Source organism: Neophocaena asiaeorientalis, unplaced genomic scaffold (genome assembly GCF_003031525.2).
Source record: "Neophocaena asiaeorientalis asiaeorientalis breed wild unplaced genomic scaffold, Neophocaena_asiaeorientalis_V1.1 scaffold598, whole genome shotgun sequence".
Taxonomy (NCBI): domain Eukaryota; kingdom Metazoa; phylum Chordata; class Mammalia; order Artiodactyla; family Phocoenidae; genus Neophocaena; species Neophocaena asiaeorientalis.
Window position 1 is genome coordinate 977,131 of NW_020173036.1, and position 830 is coordinate 977,960.

The 830-nt window shown below is 53.1% G+C and overlaps 1 protein-coding gene across 1 annotated transcript in view; it reads left to right on the forward strand.

Moving 5' to 3' along the window:
• The window catches only part of HIPK2 (homeodomain interacting protein kinase 2), a 124,793-nt gene extending 123,991 nt beyond the window's left edge, over nucleotides 1-802 (forward strand). Inside the window, exon 14 of the mRNA XM_024742519.1 lies at nucleotides 713-802. Coding sequence (XP_024598287.1) covers nucleotides 713-802 — 90 coding nt within the window. The remainder of the gene's footprint in view (nucleotides 1-712) is intronic.
• Nucleotides 803-830: the final 28 nt, after the last annotated feature.

The following is an 830-nucleotide window of genomic DNA, read 5'->3' on the forward strand; positions in this document are numbered from 1 at the left end:
GCCAAGGTCAACCAGTACCCTTACATATAAACACTGGAAGGGGAGGGGAGGGGAGGGAGGATGGCCAGAGGGTAGGAGGGAGAGGAGGAAGGACGAGGGGGGAGCTGGGCTTTTTATACATTATGAATTTTTCAAAGATGATTTTCATATGGCGGCAAGTGGCATTTAAGAATTTGCTGTCAGGGACACCTGACACGAGTTTTAATCTGTTGGATTAAAAATCCAGTAGATTTTTAATGATTGAACGTAAGAATTAGGGATTTTTCCAGAACTCTAAAGGGTCAGCAACCGTCTAGAAAGGTCAGGCCGTGGCCGGAGGAGGCTGGTATCTGGGGGCGGGTCCGGGGCTGGGGAAGCCCCGATCTGGCCCACTTGCTGGGAGCAATGGGGGCAGTCGGGCTGAAGGAGGACCCCTGGGAGAGGAGGGCGCATTTTCTCTTTCTGAGCTCTCTGGATAAATCCCTAAGCAATGATATTCCTCAAATGTCATTAATGTTTTTTTTCTTTTCTGAAGATTTCTTTTCTCTTTGAGTGCATCCCTCGTCACGTAGCTTAGGGCCCGCGGCGTCGCCGACACCCTGGTAGATGTCGCAGTCTGCACCTGTCTGTGCTACTTTGTGTTCACCCCCAACGATACCAAGAGACTATTCCTCAATGTAATTGCACAAGAAGAGCGATCTCACCTAGGCACGTGACCCGCGCCGTGGTCCAGGTGCACGCGCAGGTGCCCGCGGTGCCGCGCTCCTGTCCCCGGCACCTCCGCCGGCTCTCGCAGACTTGGTTTTACATCTTTCCCTCCTAGTGCCTTAGCGACCGGGGACGCGGTTGAG